This window comes from Trichogramma pretiosum, unplaced genomic scaffold, assembly GCF_000599845.2.
Source record: "Trichogramma pretiosum strain Unisexual culture from Peru unplaced genomic scaffold, Tpre_2.0 scaffold37, whole genome shotgun sequence".
Taxonomy (NCBI): domain Eukaryota; kingdom Metazoa; phylum Arthropoda; class Insecta; order Hymenoptera; family Trichogrammatidae; genus Trichogramma; species Trichogramma pretiosum.
Window position 1 is genome coordinate 1,538,648 of NW_019641622.1, and position 26,854 is coordinate 1,565,501.

General features: G+C 38.9%; 3 protein-coding genes across 3 annotated transcripts; 2 read left to right on the forward strand and 1 right to left on the reverse strand.

The window, feature by feature from the left end:
• Position 1: 1 nt before the first annotated feature.
• Positions 2–9,909, forward strand: LOC106649654. The gene is made up of 4 exons (XM_014367182.2): positions 2–443; positions 519–612; positions 692–1,087; positions 9,701–9,909. The coding sequence occupies exons 1-4, from the start codon at positions 409–411 to the stop codon at positions 9,779–9,781; spliced, it is 606 nt and encodes a 201-aa protein (XP_014222668.1). The 5' UTR covers positions 2–408; the 3' UTR covers positions 9,782–9,909.
• LOC106649652 lies at positions 3,590–24,866 on the reverse strand. The gene is made up of 8 exons (XM_014367180.2): positions 24,287–24,866; positions 17,300–17,423; positions 17,072–17,157; positions 13,537–13,632; positions 10,815–10,877; positions 10,557–10,640; positions 6,447–6,747; positions 3,590–4,803 (listed from the first exon to the last, which is right to left on the reverse strand). The coding sequence occupies exons 1-8, from the start codon at positions 24,359–24,361 to the stop codon at positions 4,646–4,648; spliced, it is 987 nt and encodes a 328-aa protein (XP_014222666.1). The 5' UTR covers positions 24,362–24,866; the 3' UTR covers positions 3,590–4,645.
• LOC111693654 lies at positions 5,198–6,389 on the forward strand. Its single transcript, XM_023458976.1, has 5 exons — positions 5,198–5,467; positions 5,582–5,752; positions 5,827–5,883; positions 6,006–6,038; positions 6,126–6,389. Exons 1-5 carry the CDS (start codon positions 5,372–5,374, stop codon positions 6,351–6,353), a joined length of 585 nt encoding a protein of 194 aa, XP_023314744.1. The 5' UTR covers positions 5,198–5,371; the 3' UTR covers positions 6,354–6,389.
• Positions 24,867–26,854: the final 1,988 nt, after the last annotated feature.

Sequence of the window (26,854 nt, forward strand, 5' to 3'; positions counted from 1 at the left end):
ATTGATAATTTCGAAATTTCACAAGATGGTGTGTGAATGATATTGAATTAAATTTAAGCTACACCGTAAAACGTGCAAAGACTGCTGAGCTTTGAAAAACTGTGTAACGCGAAGGACGTTAGTTTATCCTCAACCAGTTTCGTTACAGCCCTTCGTTTAACGTTATATAATAAATATAGCCGATACCATATATATGTAGGCATGCGAGCAAAACACAGTGAGGAGCGAGCCGGGCAGCACATGGAGAGGTCCACACTTGCTTATTAAAGTACGCACAACGTAAACAACAGAACGAGTAAATTTTTATGTTCTTCGTCAGTCTCTGCGTGTAGGAATTCGTTATAACAACGCTGGTGTAGATTGTTCGATTACCACAGGTTAATTGTTAGTGAAATTCAATCGAAGAAGATGGAATCCAATGATACACTTGATTGCTCTATCAGGTAATTTTCATTTTTCGAAAATGAAATTTTAAAGATATTATAGCTGACAACTTAACCTTATTTGACCTATTTCAGAGTTAAAGAGGAGCCTAGAGATGTAATGCTCAGTGAAAATAATTGTGATATAATTGACGAGAACCAATTATTACCATGCCCACGAGAAAATCTAGTAAGATTTAATAATTTTAAGGAACTTTTATTTTAGTTAATTTTATAAAAATACTCATATAGTTTTAATTTTCTGGCAGACTCATGCGCTTCGAAATTGTGATGTAAATCATGAAAATAAACTGGGTGACAAAGTGAAAATAATTTTTGAATGTGAAAATGTAAAGCCGAGTGTGGATTTGTTGTTAGCAGTCAACAAAATTGACGATGATTTCCAATATCACTTGCAGAATATAAAAGCTATTAATGGTTTTGAAACTAGAGACACAATTAAAATAAAAACTGAGGATGAAATGAAGCAGGAATTTTTCGGTGAAGTTGCAGAAGAATTGCATTTAAACTGTCAACTCGGTGAGCAAAATCGAAAAAAGAGTGATACAACAGAATTAGTGAGCAGTGATAACACCCAAAATTGTAATAACAGTAGAAATACATTTCCACGAACAAAAAATCTAAAACGACGCCACATCAACACGGTACGCAATTCTATCACATATACATGTCATAATTGCAACAAAACCTTCACAGCTCGGAGGGGTCTCAAAATCCACATTGACGCGGTGCATAATCGAGTTACACATAAATGTGATATTTGCGAAAAATCTTTTACTCAAAAAAATTATCTCAAAATACACATCAATTCGGTGCACAATCGTGTTACACATAAATGTGATATTTGCGAAAAGTCTTTTGCTCAAAAAGGGTGTATTCAAAAGCACATCGATACGGTACATAATAAGATCACGCATGCGTGTAATATATGCGGAAAATCATTTCCCCAAAAAAGTTATCTCAAAATCCACGTTGATTCGGTGCACAATGGTACCAAACATGCGTGCGATATATGCGGAAAGTCTTTTGCTCAAAAAGGTTATGTCAAAATACATATCGATACGGAACATAATAAGACCACGCATGCATGTAATATATGCGGAAAATCATTTACCCAAAAAGGTTATCTCAAAATCCACGTTGATTCGGTACACAAAGCTGACAAACCTACATGTGATAAATGCGGCAAGACATTTTCTCAAAAGAGTTATTTTCAAATCCACATTGATTCTGAGCACAAGAAAATTACTCACGCATGTGATACACGTGGAAAGACATTCACCCAAAAAAGTAATCTCAAAATTCACATCGATGTGGAACATAACAGGAAAACCTACGCTTGTGATATATGCCAAAAAAAATTTCGATATACGCAAGTTCTCAAAACCCACATAGACTCAGTGCATAATGGTACTAAATATCCATGCTACTTTTGTGGAAAGAAATACACTCAAAAAGGTCAGCTCAAAATCCACATCGGTATGCTGCACAATAGTGTCACATATGCATGCGATATATGTGGAAGAAAATTTATACGAAAGAAAAACCTTAAAATCCATATTCATTCCAAGCATCATTCACGCATTACAATGTAATGCGCGTATAAAATTGACTTTACTTGTTAAGGAGACAATGTTTAACTTGAAAAAAATTAATAAATTTTTCAAAAAAAATGAAGTCCATTTTTATTTTAAAGTAACAAAATATTGAACACCTTATGTTGATGTGAAATTCATAATGCTTTGGATCGGTTCACAGCCGCGATATAAGCGTATGAGTCGGTAATTCGGCGCCTACGGATATTATCATTTTGTATGTGCAGCCATAGCGTGATTCGCATAAACCATTACTTGAAGTTGTGCTACGTCCGTCCACGCGAGAAAATAAATAAAGTGCAAAGCTTGCAATTTCAAAATCTTTCACGCAACAACAGCCTGCAGCAGCAGTTTCTTTTGAATGTTTAGTAAATATATGCGCATAGATGAACGAGAGAGCAGTTTTTATTGTCCTCTTCATTCCTAACATCAATTCGGGTATCACTTACGCGCGCCTCTTTTATTACAATTTTCATATAAATCGCCATATCTTGACGATGTTACATTACACGGTATGTACAGTGAAATAAGGCGCTTGTGTAATACGCCTTGACAGCGGAAAAAGTACTACATATATTTATATAAATTCGTCGCGTTGTTGCTCAAGGAAGGAAGAAAAAAAAGACTCAATCTAATTCTCGACTACGTATTTTCCTTCTTTTTCATCTTTCTTGATGCTGCTGCTGCTGCTCGCCCTGCAGACAAGTTGTAATGTATAATACAAAGTTGCAGCAGCCCCGCCGTCAGAGCATAACGCAGTTAACTTACCTTTATTTTTCTTATGCATAGAGAGTATAATTATAAGGTTCTTACACGCTAAACCCAAAAGAGTAATTTTCGAACCTCAAAAGAGTAATCTGCGCGAATTACTCTTTTAAAAAGAGTAATCTAACGCAGATTACTCCTTTCACTTTCACCGTAGAACTAAAAAGAGTAATCTGCGCGAATTACTCTTTTAAAAAGAGTAATCTAACGCAGATTACTCCTTTCACTTTCACGCTAGAACTAAAAAGAGTAATCTGCGCGAATCACTCTTTTAAAAAGAGTAATCTAACGCAGATTACTAAAAAAAGGTAAAAAAGCTTCATTGACTGGTGCATCGTGTATTTTTCTTCCCTTATTTTATTAAAGAAAGTCGAAAGTAAAACATTCTGCAAAACTTCTATTCGATAAAGAAAGACATTTACTATTATAATCGATCTGAATAATAGCCTTTAATATGTTAAAAACGAATTGATTAAAGCTAAATTTAAGCAAACTTTTTTGAAACCTTTCATTCACTGGCTACGAGAATCAATATACAATAAAAAATATTCTTTAATATTCAAAGACCGTAATCTGCGCGCAATATTCTTATGCGCGAAGTAATCTTTACCAAAAAGAGTAAGTGCCCACTCGGCATTTTTCAAAAAAGAGTAACGTGCGTAGATTACTCTTTTTAGTTCTAGCGTGAAAGTGAAAGGAGTAATCTGCGTTAGATTACTCTTTTTAAAAGAGTAATTCGCGCAGATTACTCTTTTGTGGTTCGAAAATTACTCTTTTGGGTTTAGCGTGTACATTAGAAAATACGTGATCTTACGCTGCGTACTTTTTTTATTTATTTACAGTAACATTTAATAATAGTAGCATCTTTTTTGTCGTATACATTCATTATCAACGTTGATTTAAAATTCGAATATTGATATCCCATTCGAGGATATGTTTTCTTGTTGCCAATCGATTGAGAGGAGAGCTTACAGAAATACGTGGACGTCACACTGATAACACGAGGATACAACACGGATACAGTTTCATTACTTTCATAAAGTAAAATTAGTAAACTTCTGAAAATTTAAAATATTAATATAAATTCTTAAAGGTAACTAAATTGAATACGATCAAAAATGCGGAAAAATCAATTGAAATAAGAAGTGAGTTGCTTTTGTCATTTCCAAAACCTTGAAAATTGAATCTATATATGTATTTCTATAGTAGTAGAACTCTTTGGTATACGTTACCAGAGGCTCAACGATTGCTTCAAGTAGTCTACGAATGTATGCAGCTGAAACATGAATAATCATTTAGAAAACGTTCTACAATGTGAGAATTGTTGGAGGACAATTGTAATTTTTAACGATAAAAACTTCGAAATTAAAATTTGGTAATGCACTTGTTGATGTCCTTTTTGATGTGAAAAATCTATATTTTTTTACTCAAAATAGTTGTAGCGTTGATACTCTGTGACTTTTAAAAAATAGTATCAAGACCTGAAAATTTCAGAAGTTTCTTTTTTTTACTTTATGAAAGTAATGAAAACGTTTGGAAAAGGAAAAGAACTTTTTTTCTTATTTTGGACCACCTTAATGTATATTTCACTAATGGACACTGAATTTAACTTTTCTCGACAATCGATCACAGCTCTCGCATTTATATAGTCGCGAAAAGTCGATTCGTCTTTGTCACATGTTCTCTCTCTCTCGCTCTTTGCACATACATAAACCGTGAGATGATTCGGACTACACGAGATTCGCGCTGCAGCGGCATTAACTTCGTATTCGTCCGATCGTGTGTTTATAAATGGGAGCCTCTTCGATCTTGCCACCGTGCACCGATGTAACAGTCCCTTTTCTACTGGCTCTTTCTGCATCTTGCAATTACCCCACATCCGACCACTGGGTTGGTGATCTCGATGCGCATCGTAGGCGCGCTGGCGCGCCGTCGATCGCTCGACGACGTCTGCTGCTGGTGCCCTGCTGCTCGTCCAAGGGCTTTGGCTGCCGCCTCATCTGTGGAAACACGCGGATACGTTTTCATTACGGATACTACGTGGATTTGCATTGACAGGTATTGATCATGCGTATGTGTGCAGATTATAGGCCTCGGGCGGCTACATTATACCGAAGCGTCAATAATTTCGATATCTGCGATGTAGTAATTCGATCGCGTTTCTATGATGGACGTACGCTCGATTGGATATTCGAGTGCTCGTACGTGATTGAAAAATATCGTCGAATTCTCAAAAAAGTCATACGAGATAATTTGTATACCATTTTAAAAAAACTATGTAAAAGTGAAAATATTTCGACGCTCTGTGAATGTCGAGAATATTTGTCGCTCGCAGTATCGAACGTGTGCATAGAATGTCATTGAACATTTTTACGCGAAACGCAGTAAAAGCGTGAGCGCGCGATGCTCGGAGTCACGATTTTTCCCATTCTTTTTCCATTTTGCACGGCGAGCATAGAATAGTCTTAGCTTGCAGCGGGCGAAAAAAAATTTGCATTTCCCGGGTTACAATCGCGCTTCATTAGCTGTGTGGGTTGTACTTCTTATTTAGCAGTGACCGCTACGCGGATGGAAGTTGCAGAAATGAATGGCCGGTTGATTTTCGTGATTTTTGCCTCGTGCGCGCTTTTTGTGGCCAGTATCGATGCACATCCGCAGCCTTGGGTAAGAGAGTAGCTCACGTTGCATTTGAAGCCCCCTCGAAAAAATTTCAAATATTTTTACTCAAATATACGTTTTTTTTCATTCGTGCTCACGTACCAAATACAATTATCGTAGGTGGGCGAATCCGCTCGGCACATGTGCGAGAAACAAGTGAGAAATGTCTCGTCGATCGATCAATACTGCCGGACAATGAGCGCGTTGATGATACATCAGGCCTCGCTCTGGTGCGACTACGTCGTTGATTATGGATGCTATTACTCGTTTTACGGGCAAGACCAGTGCAAGGTTACATCGACATATATCGTTTTTATTTTGTTCTTGTATAATAATCTTTTAAAATGTAAATTTAAACGATGCAGGAAAATTGGGGAAATTACGCTTGCTCGAGATTGAGACCCGCACGAGGTTCGGTCGAGGTAGGTTTTCACGTGAAAAGTCGACGCGTCGTTAAGAGTAAAAGCTGTTAAACATCAGAAAAGTGGAATTTGAAAATTTTCATTTAAAAACGCAAATCATAATTTCTCAAATAATTCAACAGGTCTCGGAATCGACAGCTTTGGAGACGTCATCGGTAACTATAAAGTCATCTCTTTAACTCGTGTTAAATTCATCCACACGTTTAAACGAATATTATATATTTTCTACGTCGTTACGACAGATCGCCAACACAATCACCTCCAAGTGCGTCAGCGCAATTAACTCGGCTTTCGGCACGCACGAATTGACGGACGAGGACGTGCACAGCGGAAAATTCTGCCGCAGCGTCGGTCACGCGCTACGAGACTTGTGCGGCCAATTTCTCGATTACTACTTCATGACGCTACTGACCAGCAACTGGCTGGTGGCGCTTATCTTCAAGATCATAAAGCCCTACGTTTGCGATTAACGAAAAAGCTCCTATCATATATTCGATTATTGTGCTGCGCCAAATAAATTTACTAAAAGTTTATATGCTGACACCCATGTATAATATACGAACCTATCTTCTCAGCCGATTGGGCCTGCTGGAATTTCACGTGCTTGGTGCTCTGGTGCTGCGACACATGCTGCGACGCGTCGATGCTAATGCCACAGCCGAGCATCTTCTGCGGTCCGTAGCAGGAGTCCGGCGACGAGGCCACGACGGTCGGCAGAGTCGTGGGGCTCTGGGTCGTCGGCGTCGAGGCCGTGCCGCGGGTCTCGTTGCTGCTGAAATTCGTGACGGCTTTGTTGCGCGAGCCGCTCAGACAGTAGGTGGCCGTGGCGGTTCCCCCTTGAGCGCCGTAGTGCATCGTCGGGGCCTGTGGAGCTTTTTCACGATTTTAAAATTATCCCCGCGTGCGCGTGCGCTCGTGAGTTGGGTGCAGTGTGTGTGTGGGTGTGTGTGCGTATATGTGCGTGAAAAAGGGGCATAGCACTATAGCTTAATGCATGTCTACTTTTTGACGTAAGTCTATAGAACGATGCGAAGTGAAAAAATAAGTCGCCTATGGCCGCCAAAGTGATAAGAGAGCTTTTGCTCATCTGAGCAGAAATATCAAACGTCGCTCGTACTTTAACGGTTGAGCTGCGATGTGTTCCACGATCCTGTATAACGTACCGCACCGTATGCATACAACTGCATTTTATAGTTGTACATAAGCGTATTAAAACCCTTTTTAATGCTCTCTGAACAGCCGACGTTTAGAGATTATACGAGTGCGCTCTTGATGTGTGGGGGCTTGTACAATTATACTCGAGCTTTTTATTTAAAAAAGGTAGGCGAGGCGAGGAACTAATTTTCATTTCGAAATTACGAGCGGAGTTTATACGTAAAGGAAAAGGAAGCGTCTCTCCCGTTTTATGTTTGCGCTCGGGCATTAGCTTATTGTATGGTACGTATACACGATCCTATGTGCAGTATGTTAATTCGAATTTTCTCTATGGTTAAGCTTCCCTTTCTCGATTTATCTCTCTCTCTCTCTCTCTCTCTCTCTCTCTCTTTTCCAATGGTTAACTGCGAGCATCTAACGATCGATTAAAAAAACATGGTTTAAACATTTTTTCCATTCACCTTTCATATTTTATATGGTCGATTCTCGTAAATCAGCGATCGTCGTAAATCAGCAGGAAAAGCTCGAAAGCAAGCGCTCGGTTTTATTTTATTATTATAATATATACAGAGACGACGAGTGCATATAAGAGCTCGCAATATTCGCCCGGATACGTGGACTCGGTGGTACGTGTTATGTACACCGGGTTTTTCCGAGCATATGCCGTCGCCGGTGCGAATTCGAGTGCGCGCGTGAAGCTATGCATTTATATGGCTCGGGCATGCTGTACATGTGCTATATATATACGATGTACAAAAGGCAGGCACGTACTTGCATAAAAGCAGGCAAAGCACATCCCGTTGGGCTTCTAATGAGAATTAAGAAGCTGCTGTGCAGTTGCCGCGTCTAATTTTCATCGAAATTTTTTACTTAAACAAAAGAGAGAAAGAGAGAGGGATAGAAAAAAATAATTGCACATTTTTGAATATCAACTCCATATGGAGACGTAGAAAGAAAGAGCACTCGTGCGAGATTTTATTTAGCGTGTCGAACGGTCTTAAATCTATAACTTTTCTTTTCAGTCATGCGGGACTCCTTTTCTTTATTTTTTTTGTAGTTTTTTTATCGCTTCGGCGTTCATCCTCTGGCGATCTTGTCTACGTGTACTCGAAGAAAGAAAAGAGAGAGAGAGAGAGAGAGAGAGAGAGAGAGAGAGAGAGAGAGAGAAAAATAATCTGAGGGAGCTTACGTTAAAGAATGAAAGTTCAGGATCGCTACTTTTACAGGCATAGGAGAGAGAGAGTACGGGGCGTATAGAACGCGAGGAAGGCAAGAAAAAAAGAAAGGAAAAAAAATCTGAGGCTCGGTTAACGATCTAGATAATTTTAAAAATCCCTTCGTGCTCGTGACGGATCGCCTCCGCAATTATTACGTTGATCGGGTATTTCGTAACTTTTTCAAGAATGTGTCAGAGCTAAATAGGATAAGATGCTGTTACTTGGTAAATTTTTGTTACGATGCGTGCGTACAGGAGCTGAGGGAGTGTCTATATCTACATCGATGAAACTACAAATTGATCAACTACCTGTGAACTACTGTTACTGAGAGGATATTCTACTTATGGCTTTATCGGTGAATAAATTTAAAAATCTACCGTGTCGAGTCCCCTTTACTATCAGGCTGAGATATCCGCCTACGTTGACTTGGAAAAGAGGACTGCGGGTTAAGCGTGGCTGCGTCTGACCGGCATCTTACCCTACAAAAAATGCACATTCAGAGCTATCCCCTTAAAATGAATCGACGCTCATGAGTGAGACGGACATTACGTTTACAAATAATCATACTACGTTTTCGATGAACGATTATTTCGATAATATAATTTCGTACTGTTGTCGCGCTCATACTGCGCCGTCGTGACAAATGAAATTGAATTGAATTCGCGGACTACGAATAATCATGAGCACACTATGCAACCATTGGCAGTATAACACACGGATCAAAGCCTCGTAAATCTACGATGAAACTCGATTGCGAAATTCATTTAAACGTAAGCGCACATGGTATCGAGTATACGTAGTTACGCTTGGGGCGGGCACATATCAACTTTTCTCGATAATCAATTCTCATCGGTACACAGAGCCGACTTTTGAGCTCGCGAGTTGATCGACGGGTGATCGCGGCACGTATCTACATGATACCACGTCGTGAACTGATAATTCATCGGCGGACAATTTTCCCGTTTACCGGTAAACAGCTCTGGAAAAAAGTGAAACTAGGGTGTATATACTTTATTCGAACTCCGCGTGCGTTCATCAAAGGTAGAAAGACAGGGCAGTCGAATGTACACACGCATTGCCGACGAGTTTTTTTTTCGCGACGATGGGATCGATCCTTCTCCGCGAACTGATTGAGTTTTGAAGTTGCTGTGTACCGACCTGGTCTATAAATACAGTCAGTTTACCGTTCCGCGAACGCGTCGAATGCATCTTCGATTTTTCTAACTTTCATTGCATGATAAAATGCGACGTATATAATGTAAAAGTGCGATTATCTGTGAAATTTAATGGCCAAAAAAATATTTGCCATATATTTTGTACTTTTTAAATGTCATAAACCTCTGTAGAGAGTTTTTTAAGCTTTTATAATTCAACTCTTGTTTTTCTACTATTCGTCATGTTCCAAAATTTCAATTTTACAATTTCGAATCTATTTTCCATTTCAGATTCTTAATAAGAAGAGGTTTACAAGATGCCGAAAGACATTAGCTCTCTACTCGAGTTACGCGTCTAGAAGCAGCCGCTGATAAGACGTTACTGAGCACCGCTGCATGTAATGTCAATTAGGTAAAATTCTACGTAAACACAAATATCGCCAGTCACCGAAGATTGTCTTTTCGACTCTTTTCGAGAAACCCATTTGCTTATATAGAGGCTTGATCGCATAACTGCGTCACCACAAATCTTTTTCACACAAAGCTCAATCGCATAAAATGTAAGCATTTCAAATTGTTATTAAAATGTCCAAGGCAACTTGCTATTCGTAAATTATGACGTCATTCAACATCGACCACTAGATGGCGTGTACCTTTATTCTATAAATCTGCAAGTGCTAAAGTGAAAATAATTGCATAAAATGTTAGAAAAAAATTGTATACTAATGTTGTTCTATTAACTATCTCATTTATGCTCAATTTGAAATGCTCAAAATGTTGAGCATCTCTGCAAACGGGCCATGAATTTAGGAAAAACGCTCACTTCAGACCTCTAAAAATAGGATCTAGAGAGATCATGAAAAAAAAAAGTTTTTCATCAAAACGGTAACAAAATTTCGTACCATTCGATTCCACAGAGAATCGGACATACGTGCGTATAGTAAGGTATACGATCGAGGAGAGTATCGCGTTCCCGGCATATCTGCGCCTGCGGGCCCATAGCAGGAGAGAGCGAGCGAATGAGAGCAAAACCGCGCGACGTCGCTATTAAATGTAAAAATGTACATGAAGATGTGTATATTTTTATTATTCTTTATTATTATTATTATTATTATAGATGTATATATATAGGATTTTATATACTGACTCCGTGCTCGCAGTCGTCGGATGCCATACCACGGCCGGCAGCGTATTCCTGGTATTGCGAGATAACGCACAGTACCGAGTACACCTGTACACAGCAGCGGCGCGGCGCATTGAAAAACGAGAAGATGAAAGAATGCGCAAAAAGAAATAGGAAAGATTAACATTTTCCACGTTATATACTTTTTTATATTACAATAAATTCTCGTATGACATTTTTTTTTATTATTGTTAATAACCCATTGATAGTTCGTGTACTCACATTGAGGCAGAGCAAGAAAAAGTCGATGGTTAGTACCATTGCAGTTGTCGGGGTGATGGCGAGCTGCAAAATGAAAAGAGAGCGCTATTTATATACAATTGATGGAAAATATCTCAGTCGGTCGTTGAGGCGCGAGACGCTCGCAACCTTTGTGAAATTGTAAAAGTCAAAGTGCACGCGAGATGGTATAGCTGCGCGCAAAAAGACATGCCCTGGAGACGACGTCTGCAAATAATGTATAAGACTTCGAGTTTATATAAATACATAACTATGCAATAGCTGCGCGCAGTAAAACGCGCAAATTGGCGCCACGAAACGCTACTTTCCCCATTCAAAATTAGTCGAAAGAGTCAAGTCGAATCTATATATATAATCTTCGATTTACTCGTCAGAGAGCAAGAGAGTGAGAGAGAGAGAGAGAGAGAGGCAGGCAATTGTCAGCGAGCTTCTAATTAATTTCGACGATGCGCCCGGCAGCGTTAGCAGTATTATAAACAATAGGACGTCTTTATAATTGGATTGCATAAGATTTCGTGTATAATAATTTCGTTTTAATCCATCTCTCGTGGTCTGGCGTGGCGTTCGTCGCCGCGTTGTTATATACATTATATAGCGTTGTACGTATATGTACGCGCAAAATTGTACGTGTCAAAGCGACGCGTTGAAGCCGTGCACCTATATATATCCATGCACGCGAGTGCGGCACACGACGCCGCCTTGATCCTTTGCAAATACTATATACTGCTAGTTTAAACTGTTCCAACTATGCCATATAGCTAACTTGTAACGATGAATAATAGTTATACGTGTATCATATTGTATAACTCAGTGCGCGAGTTGGGTGAATTTCCGCGAGCTTGCGCGCGAGATGATTAAAACCTCGAGTTGGTGGCGCCCGCATAAACTTTCAAAATTATACACATCGGAGTTTACTTAAAAAAATGATGCTCGCAGCTTTTACTCCGTACACGTTTTTTCTTGAAGCATGTATATAAAACGCGTAAAATGCACAGGTCTAAGAGGTGCGCAGCTCCGAGACTCCGAGCACGGCGCGATACGGAGGGTAAAGTTTTATGTTATAGTGATACGAACTTGATGCCAACGGCACGACGAGGAGAGCTCGAGGATAACTTACCAACAGTTTGAAGAAGAAAAAAAATTAACGCTCATAGCACATATTTTTTATTTTTTTTTTTATAGATCATACGAGCGAATGGTACTCGTGATGCGCAATTGAAACTTGAGTATAAGCCCTTTGACTCGAAACCCGAATTGAATGCGCAATTTCAATTTCCTCCGAGCATGCACTGACTGAGCGATCGCTGCGGATAGAGCTTGCACGCGTGTGTGTACGTATCCGTAATTATGAGATGTTTGAGAATTTCATCGCAACTTGGCCGTACTATATACACGAATCTGATTGATACGCTTGAAAAGGGTATCAAATTAGGTACCATATTCTTATATGTGATGTTTTCATTAAATGTTAGCTACAAGAATACGAAAATAAAATTTTTTTCTCAAAAACTGACGTTCTTGACTTTTGTAGTACTCTACTTGAAAATGCTTTGGCCACTACGGTACTCAAAATTTATTAATTAAAATACCATAGCTCCCCAGTGCTTTGAGAATTATTGATTCGGTTTTCAAAATTGGCTCAATTGAGTTTCAAGAGGTTTCTTTTTATTAGATGGAACATTGATCCCAGTCGCATACACGAGATAAAATAAAGAAAATGTACACTTTTACTGCTTATACGTATAATTTATTACAAAGAACTACTAATTATTTGTATTTATATAGTGCTTTCAATTAGATACAAAAAAAGCCAATAATGTCAAAATACTATATCCAAAATATTATAAGTAAGAATTAAAGGTAGTGTTGAGCCCTTAAACGTGTGGTCGATTCGAACGAATACAACGAGCTTTATTTTTATGCGATCAGAAATTGAAATTATAATAATACGCGCCGCGAGGACAATGAATAATAATATCTGAATACTCACGAACGATCGAATCGAATTCGCCGTTCGCGTATCGCTTTACATAGGCGCAGGCATAAGTATTGGTAATAACAACGATTGGACGCTGCTCTCGCACGCGCGCCGTTTTCATTCGAAAATCGATTTCGCATCGAAATGTTATCGTGTGATAATATAAAGGTGAGCCGTACACCGAGTGACAAGCAGCCGCTGCACGACGAGCGATTCGCGCACGGGCTTGGCTGATTGGCGCTGTGTCGTGCGCTATGTATTATACAGCATGTTTATATTCACGATCTCGAGTTACGTTTATTTATTAACGGGCGCGCGACTCCCTCGCTGAGCTGAGCTTTTATCTTGCGTATCATAAATATATACGCGAGCGCGTTAAAATCCATTTCTACCCACGTGCGACTAATTTTTCTAATTGTCTCTTGTGTCGCGTGTGCGTGTATGCAAAAGCTAGTATAGATTATACGAGCTTTCCACGTGTTGTATACACATATGCACACGGGCCACTCGACCTCCAGCCTAATGGAGCGCGTCGACGAAAAACAGAAAGGAGGCAAAAAAATCGATACTCGTATACGTACTGCGCTCGAGTCGTCTCGCGTTTATAATACATGTTATGTAGAAGTGACGAGCGTCTCGTGGGTGCGCTTCTTCTCCTTCTTTTTTTCTCCCCCTTTTATGAAATCGACTGTATAGATCAAACGTTATATATATATATATACTTACGGAGACGACGAAGAAGAGATAGAATAAGTGCGCGACGTCGACCAGGCTGCAGGCTATCACTATGCAAATCCACGGCACCAGGAACAGCTTCTCGTCCTGCGGAGAGAGATGATTTTTACATTATAGCGTGTGTACGTGCTTTTATAATTTCGTTATGTACGAGGTTGTTAAACGCAAACCGATCGTGAGAACTTTTCTTCACGCGGACAAAAAATTAATTCGACCAAAAAGACTTTTTCCTATTCTGAAATTGTGTAATATACAATACATCATTTGAAAAGAATCCAAAAGCTTAGTTATATTTACGATCAAGTTTTGGTTAAGATTTAAATTCTCGTACTTTATTAAAAAAACACTATAATAAAAGTCTTGAGTTCCTCGAGTATAAGCAATATATCGCCCCTTCAGTCTTATATATGTGACACATCAATCCTGACGCTGTTATAACGAGATCGCGACGTAGAACGAGCGCAACGACCAACGCAATTAATGATAACCGATAACCTATATGTTTCACAGCAGCACTTTTACTATGTGAGGGTTGAAGTATTATTCAATTTTATAGTATTTTCCGGCATATTCGTAACGAATATATCAACATCGTATCGTGAATTTGTCAAGCGTCTCGTAAATTGATTGACTCGTAATAGATGTACAACGAACTAGACAAAGAGGAAGTAACTCCTTCGTCGAGGGTAAAGGCGCCCTTTGTCATCGACGCGTGAATCCATCGCCTTATAACAGACATGAATTCATGCCTCGAACAAGGCACGAACAACTCGAGACGCAAACGCATGTGGAAGTATACTACAGCAAAGTCGTCGAAGTAAAATCGACCGTCTGGTTTCATTTTGGTAAATAGCAAAAAAAGAAGAGGGGAGAGAAAAATCCGGTGTCACCCCTGGGTGAAAGTGCAGCTAAGAAAATGAATTTCCGCTACTGTGCAAGAGCTGCAATAGGAGGCGGGTTAAGCCAAACGAGCGTCGAGCTTTTCCTGCCGTAATAGAGGCTTGACGCGTTATTTATATGAATGAGAGAGAAAGAGATACGATCTCAAGAATTTTCAAAGTGCACGCGGTGCAAGGCGCAGGACGAGGGAAATGAGGTAATCGAAAGTTTGTTCTCAATATGTGTGTGTACGTGTGTGCGCGTATATGCAGGGGAATTTCAGGTTTCTATAGGAAAGTTGAGAGTTTCAACTGACGCGTTATAACAAGCTCCGCAGCTTGTCTCAGAGATTACTAAATATTATTAGTTTCTGCTTCGTAATTTTCTACCACAATTCATTGACTCTAGGCGTAAAGTAGAAAAAAAATACTCTTGAAAGAATCTGAAATTTAATGCAATGTGTAAAATTAGAGATTAAAAATAAAGAAATTGGTAGAGAATATTATTTAGGGTACTCTTACGCGAAATATTCGTTGAAAATTAATAAATCAGTGCTGATTATTTTTTATCATATAAATTATTTTCAAGAAAAAATTAATGAAAATTACCCAATTCTATACTCAAATTTGAACATTTTTATTAAAAATAAACGTTTTCATAGCGATTTATCAAATTGAAGCCAGCTTTTACCGCTAGATGGTGAGTACCTTAACTTGTAAAACTGCAAGTGATAAAGTGACGAAAAATAATATAAGTAATAAGTCAAAGAACGGTTTTGATTTCTTGTCACCCTAAATTCCCTGCGAAAATAGGTGGTGATAAGGCCTACCTTCTAATTTACTTATAGATATTAAGATAATTTCGAGTTTCGAGGCAGGTTGTGAGAAATCATTATTGTTTTGGTAATAAATGTGACATGATAAAAGTAACCTTCTAACTTCTATCTTACGCTCAGATTTTCGTGTCGTTTCGTATACACCGTTTGATCGCTTTACGCTTGGAAACTGTTTCGGGTACGCGCCGCCGACGCATATGTCAAAAGAGCAAATCACGTAGATTCGATAAAATAGCCAAAAACTTTATATTATCGGCGACTTTTAAATTTCTGATCGGAAACGTGCCCACGCGAGCGTTTATGTATATCGATCGTCGATGTATTATAAACCAAAATCTCCATCCGTTGCTTATTCTTTTCGTTATGCGCGTGGGGGGGGGGGGNNNNTGTGGGGGGGGGGGGGGGGGGGGGATTGAACCCAAACCCGCGCGCTCAAATTTTGAAAAATATGTGCTCGACGTGACCTGCATCGGTGAAAGCCCCCCCAGGCCGGGATCGCTGATCGTATCAATGTATTTCGTTTGCGAGAATTTGCGTGTGTATTTTGGAAAATGCTTTCGTCGTATTGCTCGCAGCATCGGATAAGCTGCATATTACACCCTTATTATATATTTCCTTTGTACAATTTTGAAATCCTCGATAATGAATTTATTGAAATCAATTATAATTTATTTTATTCATGCATTTGCTTTGTGATAAGCTTTGTTGATTCCATTTTTCTAACAGCTGGAATGGATTATCAAAGCATTACAGACTTCGATTTTCACATGAGATTGTTTTTTTTGTAAATTTTTTTGCATGTTATAAAAGATTTGTGTTGCTATTCTGCTGAGGTATACAAAACTGAAAAAACAAGGACATTACGAAGATGCTTGGGAACGAGTTTCTCAAACTCCTGCGCGTGCATAAATATATAAAGTCCTGTAACTTTGCTTAATGATACTGCGGCATTGCGGAAACAATCAAAGGAAGGGTGTAGAGCATTTTAAGCGGATTCGACTTTGGCGCGATACCGAAATAACTACAATTCTGCAACACAGTGGGCGGAAGATTTTCTCGCGACGACACACATTTGTAAGCGAAATAACAAAATACCTTTATGTTTTTATCAGTTCGAAAATGGGAGAGTATCGTTTACGTTTTCCTGTATTGTTAAAGCCCTCTTTTTTTCTAAACATGCTGAGTATATTTGTATTTTTGTTATAAAAACTATTCACGTAAATATGCTTTTTGCGACCTTCGACAAAAATGTCTTTGCGTCATTTCTGATAAAATGCAAAAGAAAAAAGTGAAAAATATAGAGCTTACCGGAGATTCATTAAAATTACTCCATCAAAAAGTGAAATGTTGAGAATCTGTGATGGTTATTTAAAATTATTAATTTTCAGCAACCCTGAACGATGTAATCGAAAGTAAATAAGCAAATTATTAATAAAGCTTTCCTGCTGCTATAATATCGATAAACGTCAATTTTTCTTGTTAACGCTATCGAACTTGGCAGTATCCATTTGATAATAGCCCACGACCTTCAATTTACATAATGATGGAAAAAAATCTCATTAAATCAAATGACATTCGATTTATACGAGTACTCGGAGGTGTTCCTTAGGTCCTCGAGAGTCCAGACTAGAGAATCTTTAGCTCGAGGAAAAAATAATAATCGTCCATCAGCGCTATCTCGATTGCGGCGCGCGGCTCAATGGTTATATACGCTCGGTTTTATTACAGTGCATCGCTTGAATTCAATTTTACAGAAATTTGATGCAGTTTTGGATGTCGCAAGTGTAATTTCTTAATCATTTAAATAAATACCTTGAAAAGTCCATAGAGCAGCAGAAGACAGCAGATCACGCCGCAGGAAGAGCAGGCTAAAAGGGCCATGTTGAAGCTCATGGTTGCTGAGGAGAAGCAGAGCATACATGTTATAATTACTCGTAGCAGTACTGGGTAAGCGAATTAGCTCGACCGATTGAATTATTTTTATCGTCGTCGTCAGCTGCGGTTTGTTTTTTTCTCTGTTTTTTTTCTTTGTTCACTTACCAGGCGATGCCTCGGGCTCGAGTATACTGTTGGACGCGGAGCGGGTGCGATCATTCCCCTCCGCGTGCTGGCTTTCCTCTTGCAGTACGGTCGCCAGAGTCACGGCGAGCAGTGAATAATACATCTGCGACAGAACGATATCAAGACAAAATGATATTGTATACCGAGCTTTCAACTGGTTCAGAGCGAAGTAGAAAAAAAAATAAAACATGACATTCGATCGAAAGGCGTTACAGTGGAATGAAAATCATTTGAACAATTTTACTCTTTGAGAAAGTTATTTGCAATTAGCTTCTGTCGATTATGAACGTGTTGAGGTATATGCAATTATGAAGCTAATTTTTTCTGTTTGTGCATCCGGTAGATATGCTGCCCTTGATGTCAAAAACATGCCTCAAACTACGAAAGCTTATGAACTAGCTATACGATTAATGAGCCATAACGTCCAGCTGACGCGGGGCCGCCGCGGAAAATATTGGCAGAAGTGTAATTACACGGTAGCTGCGTGTATCGAAACGCAGCGCCCGTATACTCGAGAGATGAAAGATTATTATGAACTGTCCTATAAATAATATCAAAATACAATCCACGTGCAGTACTTTTAGCGCGTGTACGCGTGGTGTGTACGATATCCCTTTTTATCTGCGAGTCCTGCTTCAGAATCACGACTACGATTCAGAAGAGCGCGCATGCACTATATTGAATTATTTTTTTCATTAGTGTAAGTAATTCAATCCACTTTCACGGTGACATTTACAATTCACGACATTGTTTTTACTCGAGGGACTGGATATTTGAAAACAATAATAGTTGATTATAGAAAAATCAAAACGTTTTAACAAAAAAAACGTGTTGAAAAATAGAAGTGATTATATTTTTGCACTTGCGTAGTGTTTTACTACCCGATTCGATATTTTTCGAATGAGAGATTATGTCATTGCCTTAATTACAAGGTGAATATTTTTTCATCTCAGTTGAAAAAAAAACTTTCAATTTTCTTATTCATTCGAACTCTTTGTGGTGGAATTATCCGCGCACGGGCAAAGAGACGACACAGAGTGTAAGCTATAGATAATGAGTCGAGTATTCTATGAAAAAAATTTAATTGAAAAATTGTAATCAATACACATCAAGAAATTTCTTTGTAACATTTATAACTATTTCTGTCGGGAGTCACCGGAAATATACTCTGCAAAATATATACCATTAGTTGTTATCACATCGAAGACGAAGAAGAAGCAAAAGAAGTCGAAGAAAAAAATTGGGTTAACTCACACGCGGGTGGTTCGAGGAGAAGAAGAAGAAGAAGAAGAAGGAAAAGAAAAAAGAAAGACGCGAGAAAAGAGCGGTGCAACAGCAAGAGAGTCTCAACATGCGGCCTGTGTGTTATATATCGATCGATCCCTGGAGTTCTACTCAAGATTCCAACAAATGACAGCGGTTATTGAAATCGTTCCTCGGCCCCATGGCATGCGCGCAACAATTATTTGCCCTGTCGTGACTACGAAATTACCATCTCCTCAAATATATACGTTGTTAAAATTTATTCTTTTTTTTTTTTTCGGAAATTAGAACTGATTGATAAAATACACTCATAGCAAGTTTTATTATATTACCATGAACTCGTTTGAATATGCGTCAAGAATCAAATTATTCTACCAAACTCCCTACATGTTTTTATTTCGGATAATGTGTCTGGGGGACGCTTGATAGTATCGACGTTGCTTATAGCATTCATTGTGTCACTCTTCATTTATTCGAAAACAATACCGACGTTTTCAAATGTCACGAAGTGTCATTTAAAGTAAAAACACTTGGGAGTTAAGGTAAAGATCATTCGATTCTTTCCGTAACCCGACCAACTTCTTGGTTATTTGATCAAATTTTCTGCCAGTGTAATTTTCGATTAACAATTTCTTCAAACCGTGCTTTTATTTCTACACTTTTACTTTGCCACTTGTAGATTGACAGATAAAGGTACTCGCCACCTAGCGGTGAAAGCTAGCTTTAATTAATATATTCAATTTGGAATATAGAATTAAATCGTTTTTGTTCATTTTTACATTAAAATAAAGTATGTGACTTCATTTTTATACATTTTTCTACAGTTCATGTGATAGCACCAATACCTTAATTCTCATAGTAGAATTATACAAAAGTATCTTAAATAAAATTTGGTATAAGTTGCTTAAATTTTAATGTCCGATTAAATCTGCATTAAATTATTAATTCGTATGCTTGCAGTATAATTACAACTGTAAATTTTTTCCGCGATGCTCTTTGCTGCGACCGTAAAAATCTCTTTCATCTGTTCTGCAATTAAAACAATGATGCACCCAGGCGCGCGTTATAATGGAGTAGCTCGCATCGCGCGCCGAGTCACAAAGTGACGAGCCGCGCATTATGCATGAGCCATAATGTAATATAGGCCTGATTACGCGCTCCGATGAATTTGCGATTTACATGAATTTCGCGCGCCATGTCCATTATTAGCTTTGCAAAGTGAGGTGATTAATATTTGCATGTGTGCGATGTAACTTTGCCCACACGTTGCGTCATCGATAAAATTCATCCCACTGTTGCGGTAATTACTTTCGTCGTATCGGATCCGAATAATTCATCCACGAGCGCGCGGCACAGCGGTAAAGCACAAAATAATAGCTGGTCAAAGACTCGTAGTGGCTCTCGGAGAAAGCCGCAGCGATGAGCGAGCGAGAGGGGCCGATTACTCTGCGGACCATAGTATTACTGGTACGTACGTACAAAAGTCAGCCATAACGAGTAGATAAAGCCAGAGTTTAGTCGGACGCGCCCGTCGTCGGATTCCGGCCTTTCATATCTCTCTACCGAAAAGACCGCTTGAACGCCGCTGCTGCGTGTATAATCGCGCTGATCCAAACGATTAGCGCGTTAAGACGATTAGATCTGATTATGGGCGCGTATAAAGACACGTGCGGAAAACATGTGTATCTAGATATTCGCGACCGAATTTTCCAAGAACTCAATGTCACGACGAGGAAGAGGCATCATATTGAACGCAACGGACCAAAAAAGGAAATAAGAAAAATAAGGGATCCGTGTAGCGCGTAAGAGAAAAGTAAAGGATAAAAAAGAGCGACGAGTGTGTATGTGTGTGTGTGTACTTGAAATAATGGTCTGGCACGTTACGTGAAGAATCGCACGTAGAGTGAGAAGAAAAATACCCGCGAAAAAGAAATATGAGGGATCTCCACGTACACAGCGCGCACACACACTCGTGAGAAAGAATAATGCTCGAGAATCGGGTGCCAATGTATACAACTCTTGGGTTCACTTCAGTTATACCTATGTATACATAATACTTTTTTGTCCGGCTTACATCTGGTGACCAGTTATTATTTTTCATTTTCTTTTTCGCGCAAAGATTATCCCTGGAAATAAGTACGTTTTCGTATTGAAATGCTGCCGCGCGTGAGCAAATTGCATCGACGCGCGTTAACAGTTTCGAGTGTAGATCTATTACGATCGTTCGCTATAAATATAATCGCTATATAAATGTCGTACAATATGGCAAGCGCTATAAACTCATTTTTTTTCGTTACAGATTAAATCGTCCGAGAATTTTCTTAGAACTTTCATACAATTTTTTGTTATCTCGGCCTCTAATTACACGCGCCCTGGGACTTTTCTATTTTTGGCAACTCAGAGAGAAGTAATATGCTATTTCAATCCCAGAGCTCGAGAAATTGTAATAAAACTTACATTTTCGAAGAAGCTACCGCACGAACATTGCAAAAATATAAAGAAGTGCAGCCAGCCGCACGCGAGCGAAACGTATATTATGCCTCGTAATACGACAGTGAAATGATGTGTAAAATACCTCTTACTCAACATCCCCGAGACATCCTGGAAGTAGAGATGTATTTTTTATTTTTTTATTTTTTTTCTCTCTCTCTCTCTCTCAGGCTAATGCGTTTTGCCAAAGCGTACAGCAGCAGCGTGCAAGACATTCAAATACAAATGTGATTTCCGAGATGAACGCGCGAATATTACATATATAAAAGTTTACTTCGTTACGGTGCTACTTTTCTCACAGTGAAGCAAAAAAAGAAGAAAAAATGATTACCCCCCTCATTAAAATATTATATACCAAGTTTTATAATCGAGCGCGCGAAAAGGTTTGCATTAGAGTAAAACCTCATTTAAAAACATACGACTTTTTGCTAATTCAAAGGCACCTCGAAATGAACGCGCGCCTCGACTCAAAGGCTACGGAAAGCAATCTGAAATCCCCGCACTGATCAATGAGGTGTTCCAATAAAGGAAATTTGAAATTAGCGGCGTCGATTCATGTGTATATGAATGCAGAGATATATAGAGAGAAAGAGAGAGACAGAGAGAGAGAGACGCGCGTAACATATTGAAGATTTCATCGTGAAATAACTGGCAAACGTCAAACGAATGAAAGCTATTACATATCTGTTTTCATCTTTCACGCAAGCTCGATATTGATCATGAGCGCAATTATTTATAAAGCTCGGTCAATTTTTTGATTTCACAGCTATGTTTTTCCCTCGCCTTTTTTTCTTCTTTTCAAAGCTATCAACTGTATCGTATATATATCCCATGACCGATGGGGGTATGAGTCATGACTCAAATCCAATAAAGTTGCAAGACGTACACACGCACACATACACACGGCAGCAGCGGCTGCGACTTTTTCCTTTTGCTGCCCCCGCGCGCGCACACACACACACACATACACACGTACAATATATGGGAGCTGGTCGTGAGAAATAGTCAAAGCGATGTTGTTTCCAGTTCATGGGCTTTGACGTGCTAGTGTAAATGCGTCGACTCGTGATGCCGGTGTATTGCACACATACAGACGAGTGATGCACGCGTATCAGAGTCTCTCTCTTTCTGTTGCACGCAGCGTGTAAGCAACGTAGCGAGAGAGAGAGGAAGAGAGAAAAAAGCTGTACGAGCAGCTGTTGCTTTTGAGTAAGATTCAGCGTTTGTTTCGAAAGAAGGCGAGCGCGAGCGATCGATGCTGCAGCATATATCACGTGCACTTTGTGTGTGCGTCGAGTGAAAACACAGGCTCGTTTCGATTATTCTATGGATTTTCTTTTTTTTTCTTTCGTCCAAGTTTTAACGTATGATATTAAATGGATATTTCGACGAGTTTGGCAAGTCGGTGTTGACTAATGTGATAATTGCAGGTTTAGTGAGCGACAGTCGAAACTCGCGTTTATGCACAGGCTCTCGAAGGAACGGCAATTAGCTTTTATTAGCTGCAGTGCGTCCAGAGAGCCTTTGACGAGAGACTGGACGCTCGTTGCATAATCGACGATAAACTAATGATGTTAACTTTTTTTTGAGATTTTGATTGTCAAGTACACCGATTTCATGATTGAAAATGAATCGACCGGTAAATTTCTTATTAACTGAATTTTCAAATTCAAATTTCATTCTACCGAATTAAATGCGAGAATTCGTTTTTTTCATTGCATTTTAATGAGTCAACTGTAGCTAAGCGCGATTCGTATAATCCCATAAACAGTATCACTTCGTTGAATAAAAGTTCATATTTATTTAGAATGAAGTAAAAAAGTTCAAATTAAGCGAGTATTTACGCGAAGGATATTATTAATTTTTTTGCTTCGCTGCAACCCATTGTACAGACAATGAGGTATTTTCAGCTTTATATTTTTTACGTTCGTGCAGTCATCTTTTATGATGATTATTAAATTTTGCTACAGAAACAGTACACTATGTTAATTAAAAAACACTACACTATGTTAATTAAACCCTGAATTTACGGTGAGGTTTGATTATCTTTGAAATTACACAACTGAGCAAAACAAAGTAAATAATCCGAACTGTTCGTCACAGGTGTTTTCGAAAAAACCCTTTACATTAGATGGCAACAAATTTTAACGAAAACATGTGTGTTATACAGAGATCCGGATTTTTTGTATATCTACACCATTATTTCTACAACATTTTTGCAAAGGTTTGCTGAAATTACGTTCTATAATCGGATTTTACAGAGAGTTTAATTGAATTTTTTCAATTTCAAGATTAATTCATTCCTCGATAAGGGCTCTAAATATAGGTAAAACAACACTATTAAGGACTCAGAGGGGGCTTGAAATTTAAAAAAAAATTGTATTCAATTTTTGAACAGTATAATTAAAAGCTTATTCAGAGCATTTTTAAAAAATGCCAAAATAGTAATTTTCGATACAAGTGCCATAAGTAACACTTTTTGGCACGGCGTAGTTTAGGGCCCGAGCGCAGCGAGGGTCCTAATAGCTGGGCCGAAAAGTGTCCCCTATGGCCCGAGTATCGAACAACGTTTTATAGTACTGTGCAAAGTTCACATTTATGCCCCCTTTTCCGATGCATAAGTCGCACTTTCTGGTAGCGCGAAGTGAGGTTAGCGCACGAGCGTATGCGAGTGTGATGCGAACGCAGCGGTGCCAGAATGTGCGACTTATGCCACCGAAAAGCGTGCCATAGATGTGAACTTATGCTTTGCAGTGCTATAAATTTTATTTTTCAATGAGTTGCAGCCATTTCTGTGCGCCTCTCATGCTTAGCGTGTCAAATTAATTTTGTTTTTGTTTTTTCTGGCGCTCCATGTTTTTAATATTCTACAAAAGAACAATTGAAAAAGTTCAAAAGAAGAAAAACTTTTGCACGTTAACGATACGAAAAAACTCAGGTTTTCAAAAATGCAATTGGAAGAGTAAGCAAAATTCTTTTCAACAAGAGTAAGCAAATTCATTTTTTCAATTTTATTAATCTTAATCCCCCTTTGAGCCGTTAGAGATGCAACACAGTAAAACTGACCAAGATTTTATCATTTAAAGCCACCAAAACAGAAGCCTCGGATTCGAGCACCCAATAATAACATCTCGTCGATCGATTTGCAATAATATAATAACAATACCAGGTGCGCAGATCCTCGGCCACGGAATAATCCTCAAAGCCACTCACCACCGTGTAAACTGCACAAGCAAAGCTGCCACGGCGCACCGAACGCCAGCAGCAGCAGGACTGCATTATGGCCATAATAACAGCTCTCAACCACGTATTTCCACCCGGCAGCAGCAGCAGCAGCAGCAGCAGTGGCAGCGGCAATGGGTGAACGATCTTTTGTAAGTGCGTGTACGTGTGCGCGTTTACTTGTTGTCGCACCAGCTCAAGCCCCGGTAGTATAAGCAGAGCTCGCTGCTCGTATTCGTGCCGCTATAAAGTCCTACGGCGTGTATTGTTGCGCGACGATCGTACATCGCGATCGGCCGGCGACGCGGTTTAGACGCGATTACGATTCATCGATTGTTATTTTTAACCAGCATCTTTAATACTTTTTTTCATGGTTTTTCCTTTTTTCTTTTTAATCGGTTGTCGATGAATTTCCGTTCGATCGAACTTTTTACTCCCGCGTCAGTGTCAAAGATTTTTTTAATCGTTTACGGAGAGCAAGTGTTATTTTCAAAGTCCGACAACGACAATACTATTCCCTCTCAGCGGCTTAGCTAGCGAGAGGAAGTTGACGATAGTGTCTCGCTCGAGCGAGCCGCGGCGACCGACTGAAAGCGTAGCGCACACGTTTTCTATACGCGCCACGGCACTTCATCCTCTAGCGCAGCACGAGATTACGAACGCCTGCGCAATCGGAATTTCGCGACAACGACGTAGGGTGTTCAACGAACGCGGGATGTTGCTACGGCTTGCAGTAACAGCAGTTACGCATATATATATAAGGGCTAAATTGCGTCACTTGGTATAGATAATAATTAAATTGCATATTGTCAAAATATTGTTATGATATCGGCCTTGCCGAGACAACAACATTCGATATACGCGAGTAGTAGTTTGTGAACTAACCGCTGGTCGGCGAGTTTGCCGGAAGCTCCTCACACATAAATAAACTATGGCTGAAATTGTTTAAGTAGAGAGGAGCTTCGGCACGCAGGTTCATCGAATGATCCGTTGAGCTTCGTCGTAATAAAACATTTTTACTTAGGCTGTCATAGCCAATAGACTGTAATAATTTGTCAAGTCTTTGCGATACAGATATTTCAAAACTATTCCTCCTATTATGCTGCATACTTATTAATGTTTTCAGCAATGAACCCGAGTTTCTTTTGGTGCCTATGAACTCTTACCTCCTATGCTTTATATGCAGGTCTTTAACAATTTTCGCCAGGTAGGGGTGAAGCTATTTTCATAGTAGAGTTTTATGGGCCTTTCGACGCATGGATATGTTATTTTATTACTTCCACGAATTTTTAATAATCATCATATGAAAAAACTCGTGTCCGAGTATAACTTGGCGTAGTACGCTTTTAAGACACAACGGATAAATGAAGAAATATGGTTGTTCTTTCATTTTCATGGATTTTTCATGTTTTAAGGATGAATTTGGCATGTCATTTGTATCTTTCTTCTTTGTTTTTTACGTGAAAAATTATTATTCAATTATTATTTCATAGTCACCCCATGAAAGCAGAATATCATTTTGAAAATATTTCGATATAAATACTTTGATAGTATGCAATTTATTTTATTGAACATACCAGTTGCAGTGATTTCGCCAATACACATTTACGCAAAAGGGCACATATGCATGGTCGTTTGCAGTTGCGCTTTGTGTAAAATAAAATTCTTTGGATTAGCCGTATTGCTTTTACGTGTAGAGATCAAATTGACTCTTTTGATCTAGAAATACATATTGATGTTACCCCTAATGATGGTTTATGCTTTTAAAAAGCTGTAACGATGACGTGTGCAGATTTACCCATAAATCGCTGATATTACTCGTATTCATTCGCACATTTTATCTAAATGGAATATGTTTATGTTTATATTTATATTTATTCGATAAATTGATGATGAAAAATCTTTTGTGACGTCGGTAACGATAACAAAAATTTCAGAACAATTCAACGCAAAGATGATTGCAGATGCAGTGGGACAACAAAACATAATAACGACGGCGAAGTTTTATTGTTTTTGTCCAAAATAAGCGGCTTCTTTTCAACTGCCGAATTAGCCATTGCTATGCAAAACTTTGAGCCCTCTCGGAGCTGCAGTACACAATTCAAAAGTAATACTTATTCGCCCACTTTGTCAACTCGTTTCTTTCTTCAAAGCCCTTGGTATTCCATAATTAATTGATGTTATGAAAAAAATTTCGAAAAATAACTTTTGACAACAAAATCAGTCTTCGGTCTGATCACGCATTTACTATTTCACTATGAGCGTTCAAATACTTTTATGAAGTATAAATGAAGGCAATAATCTCGCGATAGATCGAAATTAAGATACCGCGTGAGTATGCAAAACCAAATTTGCAATTGTACTTTAGTCAACTCTCTTAAGATGAAGTGAAGTTAAAATACTCAGAATCAGCCTCAAGAAACTTCAACTGTTCCACGACTATAAGAATAATGGCGAGCAATCTTCGATCTTGATGCAAACACGCGAGACGATAAAATTATCGCGTTTGCTGCACCTGTGAGAGTTAAAACTTTGCACCTTTGAACTTTGTTTCTTTTC

Bases quoted from the DNA above. Each gene is read 5' to 3' on its own strand.
- LOC106649652 (XM_014367180.2), bottom strand. From the start codon at position 24,361: ATGGCCATAATGCAGTCCTGCTGCTGCTGGCGTTCGGTGCGCCGTGGC. The intron at 10,641-10,814 runs GTGAGTACACGA...TGCTGTGTACAG, and splicing joins TTTTCTTGCTCTGCCTCAAT to GTGTACTCGGTACTGTGCGT. The intron at 6,748-10,556 runs GTCAGTATATAA...AAAGCTCCACAG, and splicing joins CCGACGACTGCGAGCACGGA to GCCCCGACGATGCACTACGG.
- LOC111693654 (XM_023458976.1), top strand. From the start codon at position 5,372: ATGGAAGTTGCAGAAATGAATGGCCGGTTGATTTTCGTGATTTTTGCC. The intron at 5,468-5,581 runs GTAAGAGAGTAG...CAATTATCGTAG, and splicing joins ATGCACATCCGCAGCCTTGG to GTGGGCGAATCCGCTCGGCA. The intron at 6,039-6,125 runs GTAACTATAAAG...TCGTTACGACAG, and splicing joins CAGCTTTGGAGACGTCATCG to ATCGCCAACACAATCACCTC.
- LOC106649654 (XM_014367182.2), top strand. From the start codon at position 409: ATGGAATCCAATGATACACTTGATTGCTCTATCAG. The intron at 444-518 runs GTAATTTTCATT...GACCTATTTCAG, and splicing joins ACACTTGATTGCTCTATCAG to AGTTAAAGAGGAGCCTAGAG. The intron at 1,088-9,700 runs GTACGCAATTCT...TTTCCATTTCAG, and splicing joins AACGACGCCACATCAACACG to ATTCTTAATAAGAAGAGGTT.